General features: G+C 46.3%; 1 protein-coding gene across 1 annotated transcript in view; it reads right to left on the reverse strand.

Annotated features, from left to right (window-relative positions):
• The window catches only part of SYT5 (synaptotagmin 5), a 194889-nt gene that overhangs the window by 11017 nt on the left and 159302 nt on the right, over positions 1–24570 (reverse strand). Inside the window, exons 5-6 of the mRNA XM_078655026.1 lie at positions 6397–6564; positions 5912–6029 (exon numbers count right to left, since the gene is read on the reverse strand). Coding sequence (XP_078511152.1) covers positions 5912–6029; positions 6397–6564 — 286 coding nt within the window. The remainder of the gene's footprint in view (positions 1–5911; positions 6030–6396; positions 6565–24570) is intronic.

Raw genomic sequence — 24570 nt, forward strand, 5'->3', positions numbered from 1 at the left:
GCCGAAGCACCCAAACTGGTTTTGGCCAGTCATTTTTTTGTCTTCTTGAGAAGAGTAGTAAGCTGACAGGATATGAAAGTAGAATTCCCCAACCCACCCAAACGGGCTATATGTATTGTCTGGGGGAAGCTATTTGTAGGTTGTTAGAAGCAGTCTTGTAGGAGAGCCTCCTTGTTGTCGTGCTCTTTAGTGTCTCATAGCAGGCTTGATTGACACAGTACCTGGACCCCATATTTATTGCATACAAACACTCCCATACAACACCCATACCACATATCATCACCCAGCACATCCCTAGAGGGGGGTGAGGAAAACCAGGAATGGAGAGGGTGAGAATAGGTTCTAGAATGGGGTGAATAAACCTTTTCTTAGGGGTACACACAACAAAGTCAGGTACTGTTGACTCAGCCATCACCAACAATCTATCTCAACATATTTGGTGAAGAGACAGTAGGAACCCACCACTACATGTGGGGGCAAACTTTGACTAGCATTCTCTGCGAGCAATTAAACTATGGATCACACTGAGTGGACTTGCAGGTTCTCAAGTTTACTTACGAAAGGGCAGGCAGGGTTAACAGAACATTTTGAACAAGACAGGATGGCACAGCTTTGCGTACAGCAGGAGCAATTCTATCTTCACACAGAGCAGGACACAATATTTGAAATGTGGCTAGATCCATTATTCTTGATATTGCCTTCAGAGCAAAACACAGTTTGCCTGATGAAGGCAAGAGGAATGGAGAAGATACCACAAGCAAGACTGCACTAGAGATGTCTACAGTGGTCATATAATTTACTTTTTAAGTTTTACCTCAATGACACTGCATCAATGACAACTTATGGCACATTAGAAGGGCAAAGTAGTACCTTGTTGCTATGCAGGTGGAACAAACCTCCCACTTTACATGTAAAGTTTAATCAAGTACCCCTGCTAGTCCTGAAGGGGGAAAGGCAATAAAAAGGAATACTTCCACTGAAAGGAAGCTTTCAAATCTGGCAGATGCTCTCCCACTTGTGGGAATCAAGTTGTCCGGTCCCTGAAAGCATCCATGACCACTTGTGGGCTCCCTCTCATTGCCAAAGCTTTTTCACTTGCCTATGCCCTCTGTTCTCTCCTTGAGGTGCTCCCGCATGCATAGAATCTTCCGCACATCCTTAAGGAACTTTCACATGATGGGCCCTCAGTATCCCTCGGCGAACTCTTGCTGAATAGGCCCTCTCCACCCAGAAACTGCAGTTGTATGGGCTCTTCCACCCACTCTAAAGCACTCCCACTTGCTTGGTTCTCATCTTACTCCCTGACACTCCCACATACCTTTTGCCGCTCCCTATATACATCAGCTTGCTTCCTACCTGTGGGTGCCCAACATACTGCAGCCTGCCCCTCCCTTCTCCTGTGTATGCCTATTAGAACTAGCAACTGGTGGTGTGAGGGAGAAAAGGGAGAGTGAGGAGCTACCTTGGGAGTCAGGACGACAATTAGAGCAGAAGGTAAGTTATAAAAAAGGCTTGATGCTGTGTGCGTGGAGCCTGAATTTGGGTGCGTGGGTGCAGTTAAGTGTATGTGCATGAGTACTGTGTCCAATGCCGCCTCTGTTAAAATGCTGGCCCTTGCATAGTGGTTGTAGTACGTGGCAACTTATGGGCATCCATGGCATGATTTTGGCCCTTGGTAAAATGCAGGTCCTGGTATAGTGGAGTTCATTCCTGGCTTTTGTGATAAACTTGCCATTTTACAGGCATCCTCCACAAAATTGGTAGTTATCATTGACATTTTGTAGCCCTCCATGACCCCAACATGCTATAATGCTGGTAGCCAGATTATTGTGGTATTGTGCTATCCAGGACCTCAATCTTCTCAAACCTAAAAAAGCTCTTAAAACCCACGTTTTTAATCTTTCATTGTAATTACTCCAGATATTTCTGCCTTTCTGCATTTCTACGCGCCAGGATACTCGTGAGTAATTGAGCGTGCTACAAAACCACCAATAATAATAATAATAATAATAATAATAATTAATTACATATCCCAGTATTGTCTGGCAGGATGGAGTACATCTTGACATGATACTGGCCCCAGAAAAAGCGGGATGATGTACTAAGAAATATTGTTACTATTGTGATTGGTAAGCACCTTTTGACCAATTTGATAACTGGTTGCTTAGGTTGCGTATATAAAACATGGATAAAGCTCTTTACATGAGTTGTCACATCCCCTGTGAAAATGTTCCTATGGTTGGAAATCAATTTAACAACATCATGAGTCATCCTGGTTGCCTAAGTTGTATATATATATATAGGAATATATGTAGAAGGTTTCTTTATGAGTTGCCGCAGTCCCCGAGAAAAATGTTCTGAAAAATGTTCTGATGTTCTGAAAAATGTTGCGAATGAAGGAAATATTATTTGTAATTAATTTCAATTCATTTGTAAAGTCTTCAGCAGGTTATGAATTATGAGAAGTGCAAAAAATCCGAAATGATATTGTTTCAATGTAAATAAATATTTTTGTACATATGGTTTTGTGAAGAATCTCTTGGTAATATGGACTGTGTTCTTTTTTCACTACTTTTTCTGTAATTTTTTGGTTTATCACTGGTTTTAAAATTGTAAATATTGTGTGTGTTTGGTAAGAATTTTAATGTATATATTATGTACTTATTTGTAGCCCTGAAGAAGACCTTCTGGGTCAAAATGTGTTGGCTAAGGGCGTTTTAAAGAAGATTTTTTCAATAAAGAAACCAAGAAATAAGAACCTGCTGAATTTGTTTGCCTTTTCTTACGTTGCTTATATTTGTAAATTACACCAATTTCTTTACCTATTGGAGTGCTGAGTCGCTGTATTTGTTGTAAAATTATAGGATTTGTTGCCTAGGAGGTTTAAGGGGTATTGAGCCTCTGATTCGTTGCACCCGTGAATACTGTCAAAACACTAACCTTTGTACATTAAGATAGGTGCATTGATAAATTACCCCATAAACCTTGAGTGTTGCGCATTATGATACTGGCCCCTGTAAAATGGTGGTAATTTATGGCGTCTTGTAGTCAGGCTCAGAGAAGAGCCTAACCAATGCAAGGGCACATATGCAACACATGGTTAGTTACTCCTCTTTCCAAAAATAAAGGACAGGTATGCCTGTGTTCATGCTGGGGTTTTGACTAGAGCAGTGGCGGCTGGTGACACTTGAAAGTGGTGTGGGGTAGTACAAATTGTTTATGACGCAAACAAGCTTGATGGGCAAATGTGCAGTTTGGGGGTCAACTCCACGCCCTCCCAAGAAACACCAGAAAAAAGCTATGCAATTTTTTTTTTAAAGCAAAGTTTCATAAAAAGTGTAGTCAGAAAGCAAGAAGGATTATAAAGCAATTGTGAAAGAGTAGTCTTGAAATGTTTAAACACATTAAAAACGTCTACATATCTTAATGCATTAATATGTTCAACATTTATGTAGTGTGCAAATGTACATTGCGACATTGCGACAACTTCAGATTCTTTAAAGTGTTTGCTTATCCAATGTCTTGCACTGCATGCAACATCGACTTTGGAAGAAAATGGGCTGACCAGGCTTGGGGAAGCACCCAAAGCTCCTGGCCGCAATCAGTCGTATTGAAATATTTGCAGTCAGGGCTTCAAGTGGGATTAGAAAAAAGTGAGGGGGGTCCCCAAAAGGAGTGTGGCTTAAACATGTAAACTAAATTTCTGTGATTCCGATAGTGTGCCACCTGACCAGTATTCTGGTTTCTCACAGCTTTTGGTTATTGCATCCAGATAAATAATACAACAACTGACAAACACTTAAAAGGACTATTGGCTTGCAAATGGTTGTTAGCTGTCTACTTCGTCAATGGTTGATAGCTGTCTAAGACAAATGAATAACAACAATGAGTTTGTTGTAAATAATTAATATTGAAAATGTTTCTGTTCTGAAATTGTGAACCTGTCAATTACATATTAGTGATGCCTGTGGAAGGAGTATTGGTCTTCAGTTATGTGCACTTTACGTTAGACATTTATTGCCCTTTCCTCTCCATATCTTTCCCATCTGCATAACCTAAACCTCAACTTTTCCTCTTCAGAACACTCTTTTTACTCTCTCCTGAATGCACTTCCTCACATCTCCGTCACATCCCCACTCCCAAACATACACTGCACTCACTCCCACTTTACTTTCTTGTGCTTTCGCCTTTCTCACACACACATTTACACAGAATTTCAATTGCAACTGGAATACCTAACCATTGCTGTGTGTGTTCTGCAGAGAGGTCAACCCACTGACAGGTACTGTGAGAAACTCACATTGTCTTCAGCCTCTGTGTCAGAGCTCGCAGTCGTGCCCATCATAAACACCTGGCTTGACTTAGTTCAAAGTATGCACTATACAAGAGTAATATGATGCACACAAAAAACAGAGAAACACAATATGATGGAAAAAGGTAACACTTTTACGGAATACAAGATTAAGCAAAAAACGTGAAATAGAAACAGAAACTAAATCACTGACATGCAATACCAATCAGTGCTTTTGGCATTAATGTTAAGAGCAAGAATATAGGGCCCGGCAGTGACCAATTTTAAAGTCTATTTTACTGCCATATAACAGAGCGGGATCCCCAGAATTATGCAACCACAAACATCAGTCATGCTATGGCGTCTGTCTTTAAACTCCAAAGATGTCCAGAGTGGGAAAAACAGTCCAGAGCCAATGCACCAATCAATCTAAATAAATCTGGACTTTACTAAACAGGAAGTATGCATGCCATATTCAAGGCATGCATACTCATATCATTTAATTATTTTCGACATTTTTCTGGAATTCCACAAATTAGGACACTATATGCACATATGTCTCCCTCAAAAGCTATCAGATATTTCAATCAACTTCGCCAGGGAACAAAAGTCCTGAACGACTAGTGGATCAGCTTTGCTGGGGAACAAATACAGCAGCTTCATTTCTAAAGGGGCCAGTGACCTGCTGCCACAACCTGGGGTGTCAGAGTGGGGGAGGTCAGCATGACCAGGAGTCTCACCACAATATACCTAATAGAGGTTTAGCATTATTACTTATCATTACCAAGGGCAAGGGGCCAAATCTCACTTACTGCACCCACATCCAAACCTACCTTGTAAAGGAGGAGAAAGGGAGGAATCTATGCCTGTAAATGACATCTAGCCTCATGCCGGGATGCAGCCTGCAACAGCCGAAACTGTGATGCCAGCAGCGTCACTGATCTACAGTGGATATCACCAAAGACTCCCATGGCATAGAAGGGCTTTAGAAGGAAGTTCTGGGTCATGTGTCACAGTGCAGAAAGTTGATTTACTGCTGGCTGCCAGCTCCTAGTTCAGAGTGAAGCAGGGCAGACAGACTGGGACAGGCACCCCAGACTTAAACACACTGATGTATTTCATATTCTTTGCAGAAAAGATATAGGAATTTCAAAGGGGTGCAGCCTTAGAGCTCCAAAGCAGAAACCTCCCCTGTAACAAAGGGTCTGGAAAGGTGAATCGTTTTGCATTCATCAATGCATGTGCCTGCTAGTTGCTGGGCTCCTTACATACTCCCTGCTGCCTTAGAATGCAGTTCTGCTCCTTTGTGTTCTCTGGTAGCATAACAATAATATGTCTCACCCTTTTTGTGACCTTAAAGGCTTCACATGTCATCTTGTACTGCTCATTTGGTGTGCCATTGTCTGCCTTGAGCATACGCTGTTACATGCCACCATGAGACCACATTTTCAGCTGTTCTGCCTTATGCTTCATTGTTTCTGCACATTCCTAAAATAGATCCTCTGCAAATGGGCAGATCTTACTGACTAGCTCCACCACAATGTTACTAAACACATACTCTGAAGAGTCCTAATCTGGGACCCAGTCACAGGATGCCCACATCACTTTCTTCAAACTCACCCGATAATCCACCCACATCCATCTTCTTTAGGTTCTTGGCCTCCAGGACAATCACAGTAAGCTTTCCAGCCGTCGGGACATAGCGTAGAGAGAAGCAAATGTCTCCAAGTTTTTCTTGCTGTAAAAAAGCACACAAAGGGTTAAAAATGTGAGGATAATCTAAAGTGAAGCCCGACTATTCTTTTCTTCTTTCGGTCACATCACATAACATGCTTATCCAGTCTAATGAGGTAAAAGTACCCTCCTTCTCTGTGTTCCTTATTCCCGAATTATACTCATATCCCCTTATTAATATGATGACACCAGAGGCCCTGAAACCCAATGAAAAGATGTAAGGATGCAGTCTGAAGTTAACTTGCCTGTCAGAGTTAGTTCACTCTTGCCCAAGGACCTTCAAATTCCCTCAACAATATCCCAGCTAATGGGACTACCAAATCTAGAGACTTTAGAGTACATCCACTGAGAGCACCAAGTTAAGATCATACCTCCTCTTTCTCAGCAGACTGCAGGTCCTGCCACTCCTCAATGACATGCGCCAGGTCAATAGTGTTCATGTGTACACGTGCCTCGCCAATGGCATCATGCTTCGAAAACCGGTCGAAGTCGTAAACAGACATCACAAGTGTCTTTCCTCCCAGTTCGGCATAGGGGATCTAGAAGGAGATAAGAGGGAACTGTTAAAGTAGTAAACCTGCAATGGTAAGATGACCCAGCTCCCTAAATGTTCAAAACCTGCATTTAACCACATAATTGATTATTGATTCCATCCAATTCAATGAACCCAATTAAGATAAAATAATAGACTGGTTTCAGAAAAAGAATTTAGGGTACCAGGGTTTAAAAAAAACAACAAGCTGTGAAGTGTTCTGAGTCAGATTTCAGAAGCTGTGAGCCCAGGCTCCAGTGAGAGTGTAGAGGAGCCCATGGGTAGAGCGAACAGGAGTCCTGTATCTCCAGGCAGTCATGTATCTCCAGGCAATGTTGCATCTCCAGGCACTCCTGTGTCTCCAGGCAGTGTTGCATCTCCAGGCACTCCTGTGTCTCCAGGCACTCCTGTATCCCCAGGCACTCCTGTATCTCCAGGCACTCCTGTGTCTCCAGGCACTCCTGTATCCCCAGGCACTCCTGTATCTCCAGGCACTCCTGTGTCTCCAGGCACTCCTGTATCCCCAGGCACTCCTGTATCTCCAGGCACTCCTGTGTCTCCAGGCACTCCTGTATCTCCAGGCACTCCTGTATCTCCAGGTAGTCTTGTTTTTCGCCATCTGTCCTGGAAAATTTCAGTAAATTTAGTTCATGTCCTGGTTGACTGAGCACAGAGCGAGGCAACTTTTACCGTGTTCCAAGGCAGAATTTGATATCAACCATTACCAGAGGGCAATTTAGTTCAAACAGATGGCAGTGCGTGTAAATGTTGCATTGTTATGTATTTTGATCTGTACAGAATAGTAATCCCTCAACTGGAATTTCCCAGTTTATTTGTTTTCAAAGTCTGGTCACCCTATGCATGTGGGATCACAGAAAGCACTGCTTGAGTGTTTTATATGTTGTACACTGTGAGTGGAATCACTTCTGGATTTGGTTGCTGGCATCAGACCTCTGTGGAGCGGCCAGAAGCCAGTGGCATAACACAAAATGAAAGGGCTCCCTGCAGATTTTGGCGAAGGGACACTAACACTCTCATATATCATAGATCATTAGAGGCATGTGGGTGAATTGTGACTCTCTGAAAGGGCCCCCTGCCCCCCGAACCAAGGGGACGCAAGTATCTATGGTACACCCCAGCCAGAAGTAGGGAGATCCTTCACGTTCAGTGCACGAGGCCTGCTAGGATGAGTGAGAAGACGCTGGTCCCATATCCAAGCAATCCTTGACTTCTGTAGAGCAACACCAGCCGTGTAACGATTGGTACGTACAGAGTGCTTGAAAGACAGACAGCTAATACGAGGTTATTCAAAAGACTGGTGTGAGTCCATCACTGATGACAGAGGCTTACACCAACATTTTAAAAGTATTTTTCTTTACTAACAACACACTTCCAAAGTGGGACTTTGCTGCAGGAAAAGAAAACACTAATGGCCCCAACACCATGGGAGTTTTCTGCCATGTTATGGGGGTAATTTTTTATGTTTACTGTCCCTCAGTTCACAGACAGTAAGCAAGATCCATCTAACTGCATACTCTAAATATGGTAGACCACTCTATGGCTTATCTACTCCCTGGGGCCATTGGAGGAAGGTTTACACTGACAGGGTAAGTTATACGTCATCGGTGTAGACCTGGCAGTCCATGCGAATCAAAATAGGACAAGCAGACCGAGAGTTTGGTGGACAGAGTATCCTGTTGCCATTGAGAAAACTGTACATTAGGCCCTTATGACTAAGACAGTTTCCCAACACGAAAGGGAGATCCCGATGCACTGCAACCGCGCCAATCCTGTAAGGATAACATGAGTGTAGCGCAAATTTGGGAACAATCAGTCCAATAAAACGTTACAGTAATAGTTCATGGAACTCCAACCCTCTTTTATCATGGGTAGACACACTCAAGAACACTCGAGCACTGGGAATCTAGCAATATACTTTCGAGGTTTATTAAAATCAAAATCCCATCCTAGTGCACACAATATGAATAGTAGGTATAAAACATCATAGCGGTACAGGTATTTGTTAGCAACTAGAACAGCAGAAAATATTGTAACAAGATGGTTGGTATCGTAGGGGTTTCTGCATCCCCCAATCGCTCCTTTCCCTTAGCTGAGTAGGCTGCACTTAACACCAAAAAGTGGCCTATTCGAGGTTCATGGATGGTTCAAACCCTCATACATTTTTGAACATTGGAAGCAGATCTCAGTAAAGAGATAACTGCGGCTGCTTCTGTGTCCGCATCTTAGCAGCTGTGTCCTTGAGATCGGAGATAAGTTGAGTTGCATCTGCCTTCTCTGGAGCCTTGAGCAAGAAATGGTGTTTACAGCTACCAGATTGCCCTCAGTCTTGAATCCCTGGAGAGAAGCTCCCCATATCTAAAAATACTTTGTTCCATGTTGCTGAACATTCTCAGAGCAAACAATTAATAATTAAACCCCTTTAACCTTTCCCCTACTTATATTCACTGAAAGATTGCTTTTGTTGAAAAACAATAACTAGAATGCAACTCAAGCATGCTAAAATAAGACATTAATGTATTCAAGTAAGCTACATTATCATGCTGAAATGGAACACGTTTTATGACATATAAATGTGTACACTTGAATTTAAAACATACTCCTAAAGACATGAACATATGTATAATCCAAAGGGCATACCTAAATGATGAAAAATACATGAAGATTATAACAGCTCAGGGCTGGAGGAGCAGGGAAATCACAAAGATCAGATACTACCCATAGGCAACATGCCTCACCGTCTCCTTCAAGTCACAAGCCCTGTGCCATGGCACGAAGACCTGTCTAAATCAACATGGTGGCTTAAATTTCTGAGGTCAGAGATGAACAATGCATCATCCCCTCATACACAGAACAGTCAATCATAGCCCTCAGCTGTACTCACACACCAAACAGGTACAGCATAGACCTTACACATACTTGAAGCATGTACTGCACAGAACGTAGCGTGTAGATTATTCAGTTTACTTTACCCTGAATTAAATTACAGGCGGAGAGTACTTTGATCATACCACACTGCATTAAATGTCAAAAGAAAAATGCTGTGATTACTGAACTCAATGTGGTTAAAACAAGACTAAATTGCTTACTTTTTCTGAACTGGATAAAAGATGAGATAGAGTTTAGAATGATTACTTTACCCTTCTTTAATTAACCGATTAAAAGGATAACGTTTCTATGCATTAAATAACACATAATTACTTTGGTTACTTTACCATATAATTCATTACTAAACACACATGTTACATTAACCAGCATCTGATTACAGTAGGTAATACTGATTGATTTATTCATCCTCAATTAACAGATTAAAGTAATCCATCACTTTAGATTACATGAGATTACTCAAATGAATGTTCTTGCATTATATCACAGAAGCAGATGGCTCCGAATATTTGTAACCTATATTAAATTGGAGGAGATTATTCTAATTACTCTGTACTGAAATACAGAATCGGCATAACTCTGATAACATTGCCTGTATTGCACTTTATTTCATTGCCAATACTGGTTAGTTTGGTGGCCCACCAACCTAATAGGTCAGAGAAGACTGAGATCTCCACTTCCGGCCCACCATAGAGGCCTCCGCCTACCAATCTCTAAAGCCTTCATTGGTGAGGCAGCTGCAGTGAAGGTTGTAAGCTTTGCTTAGTGGCTGCCATGTGTTATGTACTTTGAAATCTGGGCCGACACCCAGGATCTGCTCTGTGCCCTAATTCTAGCACCGTCATGTGATCTCCTGAGATCCGAGTGCAGCAGTTGCTCTGCCCTGGTCCTGTTTCATATGCTGCTCTTCTTTTCTGAATGGATTGCCTACTCAACGCCTCTGTGTTTTATCACTGGTGCACACTCCTCAAAAATTTTATTTCCCAGAAACAAACCCCAGAAGCAGGGGTTTGTTTGAGGGGTCTGAGGCTGAAAGTGTCGTTTGGTTGAAGTTACCCACAGATTCAGGGGCATATTTACAAGGGAAGTGGCGGAGTGAGTCGCTAGCCTTCCTGGCTTAAAGCCTCACTCCGCCACTGCAGAAACGCAGGGCTGCACCATAGTTACAAGAATATGGTGCAGCCCTGCGTTTCCCCCTGTGCTGGCACTACACTTAGCAGCCTAGCTCCAACGCAGGTGCCAGTGTGTCTGTGTGCAGGGGAAGATTGTTTATGTGCAGGAAGATCACCCTTCCTGCACATAAACAATCTTGAAATGCCATTTTGTAAATTCTATGTGTGCTGCTTCATACAGCACACACAGATGTTGCAAAACTGCATTTAAAAAAATGATTGTTTATGTGCAGGAAGGGTTTTCCCTGGTCTTAATTTTGGCGCTGCCTCCTATTTACGCTGCCCTTGTAAATAGGGGGCAGTGTCAAAATCAATGGGTGTTGCGGAGGAACGTCCACCCCAACAACCATTGCCCACCCCGTTCACATTAAACTCAGTGTGAAAGGGTGCCTTATTTACAAGGCAGCGTTAAGCTACATTAGATAGCTTACCACTGCCTTGTAGCTAAGGCGAGGCCCCTATCCCCATCACAACATCACTGAAAGTGACGGGGTGGCGATAGGGGCATCAGTCGCGATAGGGGCTTGTAAATATGCCCCCAGTGCCACGCAAAATGGTTTCAGACAACTGACTTACAGGTTTGCATCAGGCATGTAACACATTGTATGGTGCAAACATGACGCAGCCCACTCATAAATATGCCCCTCTGTCTTTTTTTGTTTATGAGATTATTGTATGAATGCTGCAAGAAACCAACTGTTGAACTCTCTCTAGTCCCATTCCCTCTTTCCCTCGTTTTCCAGTTGCGCAGTCACGAATAGAACCCTTAGTGGCTGAACACTGAAAATGAGGGTAGTAGGTGGATCTACAGTGTTTCTGCTGACCTACTATTACTACTGAATGACACATAATTAAAAACAGAGCCGTTTCTGATACTTTTCTGCTATGCATTAGATCAGCGCTTCCTCTAATTTTTAGAAGCACGTCCCAATTTTTAGAATGACGTTCACAACCCATCTAGCTTTAAAGCACATGAAGCAGGGGCAGTTTTAATGTAAAACCAGCATTTTTTAGTAAACGTCAAAACTTTGACTATGCCCATTGATATGGAGTGTGACCAAGATATTGACCTGCCAATAAAAGTGACAGGTGGTGAACTGCACCGGAACTGGAACACTTTCAGAGCGGGAACCTGGCCTGTGGCATCCATTCCATAAAAATGTGTTGGATGGAATGCATGAATTCATATCAGCCACTGATAATTACTCAGGCCGCATCCTATTCGATCGTTATCTTTCACACCATGCCACCTCATTTTGGGCCCAGCTATATACAAATATGGAACAAAGCTATACCTGCCTGAGGAGCCCATAAGCAGGGCACAACCAGTCTTGGGTTGATTGTGTTCTGGTTCAGGGAGGACCTGCCTGGCAGTTCGGGCTGGACTATTCCTATGAGTCAAGACTGCTTTGCATATGGCTGGGTTCAAAGTGTGGTGGCATTGTGGGCAAAAAACGATGGATTGGGAAGTGGCCCTAGTCATTGCCAGTGGCTGAGATTAATAAAGCATTCCATCCACTGTCTTGTTGTTTTTGCATTTGATGCCCCAGGTGGGACTGGGACACTCACAAGCAAAACAAGCATTGAAAATGCAATAGGTCTCGCAATAGAAGAGTTTGACATTTTTCGTTTTGCAAATGGATGAGTGACACCTATAGCATTTGGAATGCAACATGTTTTGTATTTACGTGACTTATATGGCAGCTCTGGTGGTTATGCTACATCTCTAGATAGTTTTATCTTTCGCAAATGTGACACCTATTGTAACACAATATGTGTTGTGAGGGTGGGTGAGGGGTTGAGGGTGAGGGGTTGAGGGTGAGGGGTTGAGGGTGAGTGAGGGTGAGGGTGAGGGGTTGAGGGTGAGGGGTTGAGGGTGAGTGAGGGTGAGGTGTTGAGGGTGAGTGAGGGTGAGGGGTTGAGGGTGAGTGAGGGTGAGGGTGAGTGAGTGTGAGGGGTTGAGGGTGAGTGAGGGTGAGGGTGAGTGAGGGTGAGGGGTTGAGGGTGAGTGAGGGTGAGGGTGAGGCTGAGGGGTTGAGGGTGAGTGAGGGTGAGTGAGAGTGAGGGTGAGTGAGGGGTTGAGGGTGAAGGGTTGAGGGTGGGTGAGGGTGAGGGGTTGAGGGTGAGTGAGGGTGAGGGTGAGTGTGGGTGAGGGTGAGTGAGGGTGAGGGTGAGGGTGAGTGAGGGTGAGGGTGAGTGAGGGTGAGGGTGAGTGAGGGTGAGTGAGGGTAAGTGAGGGTGAGGGTGAGTGAGGGTGAGTGAGGGTGAGTGAGGGTGAGGGGTTGAGGGTGAGTGAGGGTGAGGGGTTGAGGGTGAGTGAGGGTGAGGGTGAGGGGTTGAGGGTGAGTGAGGGTGAGGGTGGGAGGGGGTGGGTGAGGGTGGGTGAGGGGTTGAGGGTGAGTGAGGGTGAGGGTGAGTGAGTGTGAGGGGTTGAGGGTGAGTGAGGGTGAGGGTGAGGGGTTGAGGGTGGGTGAGGGTGAGGGTGGGTGGGGGTGGGTGAGGGTGGGTGAGGGTGGGTGAGGGTGAGGGGTTGAGGGTGAGTGAGAGTGAGGGTGAGTGAGGGGTTGAGGGTGAAGGGTTGAGGGTGGGTGAGGGTGGGGGGTTGAGGGTGAGTGAGGGTGAATGTGGGTGAGGGTGAGTGAGGGTGAGGGTGAGTGAGGGTGAGGGTGAGTGAGGGTGAGTGAGGGTGAGGGTGAGGGTGAGTGAGGGTGAGTGAGGGTGAGTGAGGGTGAGTGAGGGTGAGGGTGAGTGAGGGTGAGTGAGGGTGAGTGAGGGTGAGGGGTTTAGGGTGAGTGAGGGTGAGTGAGGGTGAGTGAGGGTGAGGGGTTGAGGGTGAGTGAGGGTGAGGGGTTGAGGGTGAGTGAGGGTGAGGGTGAGGGGTTGAGGGTGAGTGAGGGTGAGGGTGGGTGGGGGTGGGTGAGGGTGAGGGGTTGAGGGTGAGTGAGGGTGAGGGTGAGTGAGTGTGAGGGGTTGAGGGTGAGTGAGGGTGAGGGTGAGTGAGGGTGAGGGGTTGAGGGTGAGTGAGGGTGAGGGTGAGGCTGAGGGGTTGAGGGTGAGTGAGGGTGAGTGAGAGGGTGAGTGAGGGGTTGAGGGTGAAGGGTTGAGGGTGGGTGAGGGTGAGGGGTTGAGGGTGAGTGAGGGTGAGGGGTTGAGGGGTTGAGGGTGAGTGAGGGTGAGGCGTTGAGGGTGAGTGAGGGTGAGGGTGAGGGTGAGTGTGGGTGAGGGTGAGTGAGGGTGAGGGTGAGTGAGGGTGAGGGTGAGTGAGGGTGAGGGTGAGTGAGGGTGAGTGAGGGTGAGGGTGAGTGAGGGTGAGTGAGGGTGAGGGGTTGAGGGTGTACTCTAAACAGCAATACATTGATCAAATCGTGTGTTCGACTAGTGCATGGTTTATCCACAGGAAAACAGAGCAAATCTTTGTAAATTACCAATGTGATGCACTTCCTATCGGAACATGTTATTTAGCTAAAGTAGATTCGAAGCTCGATTCGTTTTAGGGCATTTTTTTTTCTACATTTGGTCACACATCGATTCACTTGAGCAAGACTATTTGCCACAAAGCAAGGAGGAGGCACTTCGTTCATAAAGAATGAATCTGGTTTTGAACCAACTTCGAGGTTTGAACTGTTTTTAGCAATGGAAGTTGCTTGAAGAATGGACCGCAAATGAATTTAACTCATTCCTCTAACGCCCTACATGTATCATTTTAGTCTAAATTCATCGCCCAATCATGAAAAACACATTTGAACATTCTTACTGTTATCAGAATACTAATGCAAGATTTATTAATTTAGTGCACGGTTTAGCATACACTGCTGTGATCGGCCAAGGATTTAGTTAGATTAGGCGACACGGCGGGCAGGGGAGGGGGCGGAGCGGGTAAAAAAAAAAACAAGAGGGAGGGAAAGGCAGATAAGGGGAGGGGGAGGAGAAATGCGACACGGCGGAATCTGTAAAGGGAGTTTCGCAAAGATCCACACCATGCTTTTACTGTGGCTTGATAAACCGGTGAATTTGAGAAAAGGCTTCAGGGAAAGGTGGTGTGCGCGCTGTGTAGAAGCATCGGGAACTTATCAGCTGTATTTACTGAATTGTTAACCCCTTCCAACCATTTTCCCATTTCATGCGAGCTATCGCTGTGGTTGTTTGCGGAGACACTGTGTGGAAAAAAAGACAATATTGGCTGTGAATTAAAGCCATTTCTGAGCGCTGTCGCAGCAGCTTCCAGCATGTGGAAAAAAAAGACAGGCGACTCACACGGTCATTTCAAATGTTATTGATTACAGCCTGTCGAAATGGCTGTAATTGGGAGGCTGGCAATGTCAGACAGCCCGGCAACCAAGCACTGAGACGAGCGCTTATAAAAAAGGCCTGCCTTCGCGCATGTATGCAGACTTGACATTTGTCACGGTTTTCACGATGATGACAAAAAGACCTGCAAAAGGAATGTACTCTAAACAGCAATACATTGATCAAATCGTGTGTTCGACTAGTGCGTGGTTTATCCACAGGAAAACAGAGCAAATCTTTGTAAATTACCAATGTGATGCACTTCCTATCGGAACATGTTTTTAAGCTAAAGTAGAGTCGCGGGTAAAAAAACCAAGACGGAGGGCATTGCTGTGGGGAGGGGGTGGAGGAGAAATGCACACGGCGGGCAGGGGAGGGGGCGGAGCGGGGAGAGCGGCATGTGGGTGTGAAGAAGCCGGGCCTTTGAAGTGAAGCTAAGCTTCACTTCAAAAGGTGTCGGAGGAATGCGGCTGAGCGAACAGACGGAGATTGCGGCTGAGGGAACTGATGTGCACGCGCTTTTAAGCTCAATGCACATGCGCATTGAGCTTAAAAGTCACGGGCACTGCAAGGAATCGCCACGATTCCTTGCTTCTTAGTTAAAGGATGTTTAAGCCGCAATAGGCTCGCAAGCTCGATGCGCATGCGCATCGACAGGCGTGACCTAAAAAAAGGATTGCCGAACTGGTACCCAGAACGGACTCTGCCTGGGGATCTGGCAGGGCTGTGGGGCGATGGGCCTCCCCTTGCATCCTCCAACGTTGGTTAAAGTTATTGGGTGCCCCAGGTGGGAATGGGGAACCCAAACAAAAAAGAGGTTGGCCTGCTACCGCTCGCGAGCCAGCAAGGGCTCACAAGTGGGGAGTAGGCGGGTTGTGGGGGGCCATAGGCCCCTCCCTCGTGAACCCCTACGTTCAACATAGTTGATGGGTGACTGTTGGAATTGGCCCTTTTTGGCTAAAGTTCTCTAAACTTTTTGCCTTCCCCCTAGACCTTTTTTCTGACATAATGTTGCCGACTTAGATGCTTTTGGCACTTTGCCACTGCTGATCAGTGTCAAAGTGCAAGTGCTCCCTGTATAAAGTGTTATGGTAATTGGTTGTCTATAATTGGTATGTTTGCCTTACTAGTAAAGTGCACTATGTGTGCCAGGTCTGGTAATGCAAATGCTACTCGTGGGCCTGTAGCACTAATTGTGCTACCCGCACATGTAGCCCTGAAGAGAGAACTCAGGCTTGTCACTGCAGTGCCTGCGCACAGTTTGCTAACTACCATGTTGTCCTGACAAGTGCACCAAATTGCCAGGCCTTACCCTTCCCTTTCCATGCACATCAGACACCCCTATGGTAGGCCCAATTTACCCCCCCCTGGGCAGGGTGCAGTGTCTGTGAAAGGTAGGACATGTACTGAGGTGTGTACCATGTTCTGACAGTGAAATAATCTCCCTTTCGTTTTTCACTGTTGCAAGGCCATCTTGCCCATAGGACAGAATGGGGAAGGCTGCGTAATATGTTTCCAGCCTACCTTCCGATAGGCTTAAGATGGAGAGGTGAAGTTTAGTGTGCCTGAACTCACAATTTAATAACACATCTTTTTGTGAAGTTGGTTTTTGCATTGTGTGTTTAGAAACCACGCTTTTAGAAGTGGCTGTGTTTTTTTGTTCTAACAATTCTGTGTGTCTCTTCCTGGTTGTGGATTGACTTTCTGGATTTGAATGTTATAGGATCTGGGAAGTGTCTTGACCCAGGGGAGAAGTAGGTGAGACAGCAACAGTCTGACCTGCATCTGGGGTGCAGTGGGGAGGAGTAGCCCCCTGCATGTGAAGAGGCCTGGGCTGCTGCCATAAAAGAATGTCTCCACCTCCTGCTGAGTGTCTGATGAACCAGACCCCCACTATCAAAGGAAGAAGATGTCACTGGCAGGAAGATACCCAGAACTGGTTTGTACAGGGGTCATTGCCCCCTGAACACAAAGACTTCAAAGACATATAGGGTATAACTATGACAGCTGAAACCCCTGAACGGTGGACTGATCAAGACTGAAAAAGATTGAAAGTACTTTGTGGTCAAGAGGAACCTCTGCCAAGGTAAAACAGCTGAAGAGGAGGACTGACCCTTGCTGTGTGTTCTGGGGCTGGCCTGCAGTTTGCTGATTTAACTCAGGAGAGTCTAAGGTACTTTGCTGTGTCCACCTGCTTAAAAGGACTTTGCTGCGTGCTGTGTCGCGAAGTAGCTTGCCTCCAAGGGCCTGAGGAGAGCTGGCCCCCTGTTGTGGAAACTCAGGAACATCAAAGTTGCCAAGTGTGTCTCAGCGATGCTGTGTGTGTGTGCTTTTTGCAGCCTGAGATCTTCGTAAGCATTGCCCCAGTACTGTGTGGCCTGAAGCCCAAACGAGTTTCAGCGATGCTTTGTGCGTGTGCGTTTGCAGCCTGAGACTACCGTGGTGTCCGTGGTGCTGGTTGGAAAGTGCTCCTTGACTGCAGTGCCCCCGCAGCGTTAATCATCATCCACGCTGTTGTGTAGCCATTTGTGGTCCGAGCCGTCATCGTAACGGAGGCTGCGGATCAAGATCGCCACCACCGGCCCAAGCCGCAATGTGCTAAAGGATTTTGTAAAGCTAAGGAAGTTGTGAGGTAATCATGATCGTTGTTCGCAAGAGGAATCTGCCCAAAATCGTCCGCAACGGAGAAGACAGCGCCGTAACCTGTCCGGCTACAGTGTCGCCTTGAATCAGAGCTGGGTCATCATTGGGAGTGCCCAGCAGGACGTCCGAAGAGCGGGGAGAGAGAGAGTGAGGCAGCGCATCCCCCAGGTAAGGCTTAGACTCCGGTAGGGAGCCGCAAGCGTGCGGGGCCTCTTCAGGTACGGGGACTGCCACCTCACCGGGTCTATGTAAATTAGGTGCTGGAGGGCACACGGACCTCCCGTAGCCTCGGGGACCCTTACCTCCCTGGGGCTTCTTAAATAATTTTTGGGGACCCTCCGAGTCCTCCACAAGCCTTGGGGATTGGCACCCCCGGGCCTTTAATATGCAGGGGGGGCAGAAAAAGCAGAATCATTCATTCATCATTGAAAGTCCCAAAAAAATCAGATTCATATGTGACTCAAAACAACTATTGGGAAGACTCATGGCGGCTCATTCCAGGACAATCTGTAAGTCACAGCTTGCAAGATAAAATCCAAGATAAGAAGGTGTGTCATGCACTCATCAATGGACAGGGAGAAAGAGAGGGAGAGGAGAGAGAGAGGGGGAAAGAAAGAGAGAGAACGTACAATGAGCACAGCGGTACCCGGGCCTTTGATACATCCATCCCAAATATTGTGCGTCTATCGCTATTGGAGCAACATAATTCGAAGGCCTGGCATCAGTTGCAGTGCCAAGGCCACATCACATTTATAAAATGCAAGCAGTACTCTGACCGACATTAGGAATTAAAGCTGCTTTGTTCCATTGAGCAGTTCGGACTGTAGCCTTGGCTAAAGTTTCCTATGGAAAATTGATTCTGAAACTTTTGATTTTTCAATTTCTCAGCAACTACTGAACGGACTTACACCACTTAAAAAAAAGGTGGCTTTCTGAAGCAAGACTGAAGGACAGCTGCACCTGCGACCTTGGTTGTGAATGAGGCTGTTACCCCAGGAAACAGATACCATACCACATTTTGACGGCTCCCACACCACAAACTGCGTTAATGCAAGAGATACTTGTCCACACCCCACACACAGTATTCACTGCATGAGGCACCCCTCCAACAAACGTAATGGCAGGCCATCCGGGGACATGCAGAACTCCTGTCAGGTGGAACTGTACCGTGCACGTATGATGCATTGGTTGGAGCTGTGCCGATGGCAGTGCTGCGGATCAGGTACCGCTTGAGCTTCCGTCTTGTGTACGTCACCTGCGTCCAGCCCTGGTTCCAATGTTGAACATGCACAGTTGAGGGGCCCATGGAGGTCTGCCTATCCAACTCAACGGTAGCTGAACTGGATTATGACTTGTGTCTGTGGCCCCTGTTGGCCTACGAACATGAGTGTAACCGGGATTCCCGTGCATGGGATGCGTTTATATGTGGATTATCTGCTGGCAGTAGTGTATGGGTGATTGCACAAATCATCGTGTGCAGTGACCACACCGAGCACCGAGGCGCTACTTTATTGGGCTGTGGTGCGGATTGGTGAAACGGCTTGCACGCAGCACATATGTCCGGACCAGTTAATCGATTGGGTCTCCTTCATGTTCGTTGAACTCGAGAACGACGGACTTCTGGAAATGATTTCACATGTGGCTGAACTAGCATTCATGGAGGAATGAGTACATACCTGCAGCTACAACTGATTGTAACCCAGAGCACAGGTCCCAACACCTTGTTGCATCTCAGAGAAATGGTCACATATCCCATCACAACAGTGGACATGTCAGCATTCGCCCTGACTCAGAATGCATGTGCGTGTTCCCTAAGCGAGTTGGTACGCACCTTTGCAAGGTGATGCAGACAAAATAACCTGAGACCAGTGCTCCACAGGCCCCTCAGGCAAGAAATTGAGGGTACAGGACATCTCACAGGTCAAGGTGGCTTAGTTGATATAGTGTAAGCGGGGCCCAGAAGTCCTTAGGCCGGGACCATACTGGTAACTCTTCAGCATAGATCTCTAGTTGTTTCCTACAATAGGACAGGCCTCGGATCCACCTTTGAACCATGGGTAATCCCTTTATGCCCCAACACTGCGCCACAGCATGCTTAGCCATTAATATAGCCCCTGCAACTAGCCTCCTGTTGCAGGGCTTCAGAGACGTCACATTCCCCAACAAGCATAACTCAGGTATACACAGCACCCGCTGAAACCCATACATATGTGACGTTACGCGGGGTTAGGCACAGTGAACCAGTCGCTAATCAAACACACATTCTTCACAACTTTACCAATATGGCTCCTTGAATGTGCGCACCCACTGAGATAGGTACACGATGGGTGCGCTACTCCATTTCCCCCCCCCTCAAAAAATGTATTAATATTTAAGAAAATAGAAGACATTATATCATTTTATTAACAAACAAAAAAACTATTTTTAGGATATTAAACGTACAAAATATCACAAAACAAAATGAAAGACACTGAAAACACAATAGGTATAATGAACATTATCGTTAGAAATGAACAATTAAAAAATGTTTGAAATTCACTAAAAAAAACATAGGTTTCAGGGACATTATAGTTAGTTGGACATTTCACTCATACAAAACTAGAGAAATTCCGCCGTTATAGTTAATAGGGCTAACTATAACTCGCCCCCGCAATGCACTGCTGATGACGTCACATATTACATCAGTCATGACATGATCAGTGACATCACTGATGACATCTCAAATGACGTCAGGTCCTACTTGTAATGGAACTAGTCACAGCAATAAACCCTGAATTTGTTACAGCTTGTGAGAGTTTATCTCTCACAATAGGAGATCGTAAATTGGGAGCTGGGAAAATCTTTAAATCTGATAGGAAATGATCCACAAGGTTAAAATTATTGGCTACAGGCTGGTCAAGTTTCTTATTAATTACTACTGATTTGTGGTTCCTGAATCGTGTACGGAGGTCATTCACTATTTGGCCTACACATATATATACATTTGATTGATTTTCTGAAAGCAATACATCATAACCACCAACAACATTTGTCTCAGCGGCCCTCCCGTAACAGCATTCAGGGGTACAATACACAATTTGAGGGCGCGACAGAGGGTGTAAAGGCCTCAAAGAAAAGAGTGATAATTAACAAAGTGACAGCAGGTCCAGTGCCATCATGCTGTAAAGAGGGATGCTGGTAGTGGATGTCAATGACTGAGAAAGAAAATCAGCATAGTCAAACTTTTTCCAAAATCCAAACATGAAACTAATCAAGCAACTGGAAAGACTGTGTCAAGTTAAGAAGCTAGTTTAAAGTTGTGCGCGCAAAGGCGAAGTCTCGGCAGTGCCCCCCCGATACCAGCCATCATGCCAAGATCTGTTTCGTCAGCACACTGGCTAGAATATCTATGTAGTCCAAGTTCAATTCCATAAGCAAGCCATCGGACCCCGGTACCTTGACCCTGATCAGGGCTTTTATGTCATGCCGTACCTTTTGGATTGGAATGTCCCCAAAGCAGGGCTGCAACATCCTCCGCAACCGCCATGGTCGATGACTAATCTGAAAATGCCTTGGGTTGAAAACTCACTTTGTGTACCCTGTCCTTAATGCTTAAACCAACAAGATGTCAACACAGGAGGACATACTGTGCACAGAAGAACAGTATGTATTCCGCCTCGTTGGGCTGGAGTGTCCTTCACACTTTGAGCAGATTAAATAGTTGCATAATATGTTGCAGTTCCACACCTGCCCTCGTAGACTGTCTATTAGCACCTCACATCCTGTCCAGCTGCAATAGCATGCAATGTTAAAGCCCCTTCCCCACAATACAGGCCAGTCACCATATTCTGTACATCAAAGCAGGGCACAAGTCTTAAAAAAAGAAGTGGGGAACTAACTAAGTTAGACAGTATGCAAGTGACATCATGGCATCACAGCGCGTGACATGACGGCTCATGACATGACATCATACATAGCATCACTGGAAGTAGCATCACAACCTATGAGCTCACATGATGTGGCATCATAACAAGTCACATTAGGTCTTAAAACCTCACACGTATATTTAGCAGGTACTTCATGAGTACTTTGAGTGTATTACAATATTTAACAAATTAGTTTTGCACCAAGGTTGTGCCAAAAAAGTGACCCGATGCAAAATCTGGGACTCAACTTATACATTTATTTTCTAAAACTCTGCTACAAAGCAATTGACAACAAGGAGAAATGTGGCAATAACTTTGTGCTGCTAAACTGGTTGCAAAGTCTGCATTTTAAAATATGGTATAGGGTTAGGGCACCTGCTGCAGAGACTTTGTGTACCCAGTAAATTTCAGGGAATAATAATAAATGGAAGATAACTTTGGAGGTTAAAGTATTTGCTTGAGAGATCTGTATTTTGTCTAGTCCCAGTTTTGATTAAAAGTAGCAAAGAGGGTTATTATGCAAAGCTCATTGTATAACCGAAAAATGACAGATTTTTATTTTATGCAAATGGGTAAGTGTGTTACTGTTTTTAACACAAAGATCCTTTTGTTAGTTGCTGTTCATAAATTGTAATCCTTCATATATAGCACTGTGAGCTATGAAGGACATGTGGCTCCTACATCTTTTAGCCTTCACTGTTTTCTGTAACATATCCTGTACATTGATTACACACTTATAATTTATTGTCAATGTATAAAGTATATGTGTAATTTATAGCTCTCTGACACCCTGCATTAAGATGAGTAGCGCTATAAAAGGAATAAAGCAAAATATTAGTATTTAAATTGTTCATGTGTAAATACTGGGACAGACCAACATATCTGACATTCTCACAGTGCAAACATCTCTTATGTGCAGGGACTGAACAAAGTCAAAAATATGGCTCTCTTAAGTACATGAGAAGTGATAAGCTGTGAGCCTTTGTTTCGCCTCCATTGCATTTAGGTGTGAGGCTCCAGACTGCTCCCAGCCAGGATAATCCAAAAAAGGAGGCCTGATGACCCCTTTGTAGAGAGCCACCCGGGCCCTCTCCTACAATGTTGCTGTGCACCATGCATCCCCACACCCATCGGGGTGGGCTCGCCCCGAGGGTATAAATAAAAAGGCCGGAGACCGCTCGTGAAAGTATTGTTTTACGTGTCCTCATTTAGTGCAGCTGCGGCCTACTCTGACCTGGGCCCTGCAGCGTTACATTGGCGACGAGGCCGGTGGCACCCCATGCGAGCCCACCTACCTCGCGTGGTGCTTTCAAGGTGAGCGCGGTACTCACCCGCGTCACCTTCCTCCTCCTGGTGCTGCACATCTGGCAGTGATCGCATCGCGGCACCCACCCCCGTCGATCTGCGCTGGCCGGAGTCTGCTTTGTCGCCTGCTGACTGCGCCCCCCGGCTTGAGACTGTGACACGCACCTCCCTTGCGTCCAGGAGAGTGTTCGGCAGGCGGAATTAGCTGGAGCGGTGCCCGGTGAGGGGTGAGTATCGGCAGCCCCGCCGGCGCAGTGCTTTCCCACGCGGACACCTCTGCTACTGCCCGCCGACGCATTTGTACAGCGGCGCGTCCTGGGGCCTGGAATTCCCTTGGGTTTTCCTACAGCTAAGCAAAGAGGCCCCGGAGCTGGGCTGTCCCCGCCACTGCCTGCACTCCTGCTACGCTCGTGGCCTGTGGCCAGGGCACACGTACTGGATCCTTGTGCAGAGCCACTAGCGCGCCTCTCCAGCCAGAGCAACGCCGGAGTTTGAGCCTGGGAACAATAAAGCATTGGCAAATAAAAACGAAAAAAATAGAACAGCAAAAGAGAGAAATTAATGAAAAGGAGCAGAGATAGCATATGTATAAGGAATTTGGGGAAAGGACAGGATTTGTGCCTTGGTCTACAACAACAGGCCACCCAGCCTAGACAAGCTACTCGCACCCCCTGCTGACACGCGCACGAACATGGACACAAGGCCACGTGCTGAAGCACACGCCTCAGCGCAGAATGCCTGCACGCAAGCCACATCCTCGCGCTCACAGATCACCACCAGGCCACGATGAGCAATCCGCCGGCGCCAGGAGCAGCCGCCCAGCAAGATGGAGGGCGCAATCCAGCCGTGGGTACCAACCCACGACTACTAGTGCATACTCACACTGTAGCCGCACTGCTACCCTCCTTCAGTGAAGCCTCGGACCCCACCACGGCTGCGCCAAGATGGAAGGCCTGGGTCGGATGGCTCAACCACTATTTCAGGGGAACAAGGGAAATGGATGGCACCGTGAAGCGGTCACTCCTCATCTACTACAGCGGAGCGGGATCTATGACCTATTCGAGACACTCCCCAACACAGGAACTGATGATGACCACGAGGCGGCGGTCGCTGCGCTCTGCAGACACTTTGACCTGCAGCTCAACCAGGATTTTGAAAAGTTCAAGTTCAAAAGGGTGTGGCAGACTGAGACCGAGTCAGTCTACATGTTCTATGCACAGCTACGCCGGCTGGCTAGCACGTGCCCATTTACAGACCAGCGGGACGAAATCCGGGATCAGATCATCCTAGGCTGTCGCTCCAAGCTCCTGTGGAAGCTAATCCTCAGGCAACCTGGAATCTCGGACGAGATCCTGGTTCTAGCCCGCTCCCACGAACTGTCCGACGCCCGGGCTGAAGAAATGGAAGCCGCCCTACATACACAAATTGCCACCTCGCATGCGCCCAAGCTACAGCCAATCAAGGAGGAAAAGGTGGATGCAATTCAGAGATGCCCCACAATGCCTCGACAAGCACCAAGATCAACACCGGGTGGACTGCGTGGATTCTGTGGCGAGGATCACTCTGCAGCGGCCGTCTGTGGGACAAAAGGAAAAACATGTTCCCGTTGCGGAAGACAAAATCACTATGCTAGAGTGTGCCGTGGTGGGCAGTTCTGACCTACGGGGTCAAGGCCAAGAAACATGTCCCAGCAGGTTCACCAAATATCCCTGGACGACCCACCGCCAGTACCAGATGACCAACCACAGGAACGACGCCCCGTGTACGAGGAGGACGAAGAAGTATTTGTAGTGTCGT

This window comes from Lissotriton helveticus, chromosome 7, assembly GCF_964261635.1.
Source record: "Lissotriton helveticus chromosome 7, aLisHel1.1, whole genome shotgun sequence".
Lineage (NCBI taxonomy): Eukaryota > Metazoa > Chordata > Amphibia > Caudata > Salamandridae > Lissotriton > Lissotriton helveticus.